Source organism: Diaphorina citri, unplaced genomic scaffold (genome assembly GCF_000475195.1).
Source record: "Diaphorina citri unplaced genomic scaffold, Diaci psyllid genome assembly version 1.1 scaffold8518, whole genome shotgun sequence".
In the NCBI taxonomy this organism is placed as follows: domain Eukaryota; kingdom Metazoa; phylum Arthropoda; class Insecta; order Hemiptera; family Psyllidae; genus Diaphorina; species Diaphorina citri.
The window spans coordinates 1-1,514 of record NW_007385893.1 but is presented as its reverse complement, the minus strand read 5'-3'; the positions used below and the strand labels follow the sequence as shown (position 1 = coordinate 1,514).

The 1,514-nt window shown below is 39.0% G+C and overlaps 1 protein-coding gene across 1 annotated transcript in view; it reads left to right on the top strand.

The window, feature by feature from the left end:
- The window catches only part of LOC103522437 (CDK5 regulatory subunit-associated protein 1-like), a gene marked incomplete at its 3' end in the record, with an annotated part of 2,377 nt that extends 1,371 nt beyond the window's left edge, over window positions 1-1,006 (top strand). Inside the window, exons 2-3 of the mRNA XM_008487539.3 lie at window positions 386-628; window positions 827-1,006. Coding sequence (XP_008485761.1) covers window positions 412-628; window positions 827-1,006 — 397 coding nt within the window. The remainder of the gene's footprint in view (window positions 1-385; window positions 629-826) is intronic.
- Window positions 1,007-1,514: the final 508 nt, after the last annotated feature.

The following is a 1,514-nucleotide window of genomic DNA, read 5'->3' as shown; positions in this document are numbered from 1 at the left end:
TATATGAGACTTCTACCCTCAAAAACCACGAATAAACTACGATTTGGGAGAATTTAAGAATCTAGTGATTTCTTTTCCTTGAATCTAGTGATTTTTAAAAATTTGGAGTGGAGACCCTGTTTTCTACTGGGAGTTTAGGGCCAAATCATGAATTTTTTTTCAAAAAAGCATTTTAAAAAAAAAGCATTTTGGCTCAAATGTAAAATGGGTCAAAAAAGGCATTTAAAATGTAAAATGCAAAATGCTTTTTCAAAACCAATTTGAAATGTAAAATGTAAATGTACATTTTACATTTTGCATTTTCCATTTTGCGGTTCGCACATCTCTGTTCATAAATAATAAAAGATATTTATGTAATGTAATTATTATTCCACTTAATTTCCAGTTTACTTTGAAGTGTTTGGCTGTCAGATGAATGTCAATGACACAGAAGTTGTTTGGTCCATATTAAAGAGTAGTGGATACTCCAAAGTGAACCACCCTCGGGAAGCCGATGTCATTCTGGTGATGACCTGTGCTATTCGAGAAAATGCTGAAGGCAAAGTGTGGGACCGGCTGAGATTCTACAGATCCATGAAACAGATCCATAAGAAACACAGAACTTTTCCTCTGAAAATTGGAGTACTAGGTAAGATGTGACTGTCAGCAATCAAGCTACACATACAGGAGGTTTGGACTCATTTCCCAACAGGTTTGAAAAAAATCACAACTTTACGTTTCAATAAGACAAGCCACTTTTATCTCAAATTATTGGGATGAGGGATTAGGTTTAAATTAGAAGTGTGATTTTTAGACATCTGCATTTATTTATTTCTCTCATTTCCAGGGTGTATGGCTGAACGACTCAAGAAATCTCTGCTAGAAAAGGAGCAAGCTCTAGATCTGGTAGCAGGACCTGATAGCTACAAAGATCTACCTCGTCTCCTAGCACTCACCTATTCTAATCAAACTGCCATCAATGTACTTCTCTCATTGGATGAGACTTATGCTGATATTACACCAGTAAGCCTTTTTTCAAGGGGTTTAGTAGAGGGAACTGTAATAACGGAGGTCTTTTTATCCCTAAATCGAAGAGAAGGAGGACAGGATAGGAGAAAGGCAACCGCTTCGAGAAAGAACCTATCCGTTTAGGATGAAGTTCGCCCCAGGCGGGAATGAACCCGCAACCTAGCACTTACAAGGCAGACGCTGTACCCTCCAAGCTAACTAGTAGGCTGGGTGCCAGCTGGTAAGACCGAGTATGGACGTAATTACTGGAGCAAAGTGGTCAAGAGATTTGCCTGGTAAACAGAGAGACGCAGGTTTGATCCTGGCCCAGGCAGGATATTCTAACCTCGTATATTGAGGGAGGGACGTATATCATTTTTATTTCAATATTTTTCTACTTCACTTACTTGTATTTGTGTAGGTAAAGTTACCATTCCTCCTCCAATGTGAATATGGAGCTTCACAAAGTTTCGTAGATTCGTAGTAGCCTAACCCATCCTTTAGGGCTGTTCGCCCCCACACCTAAG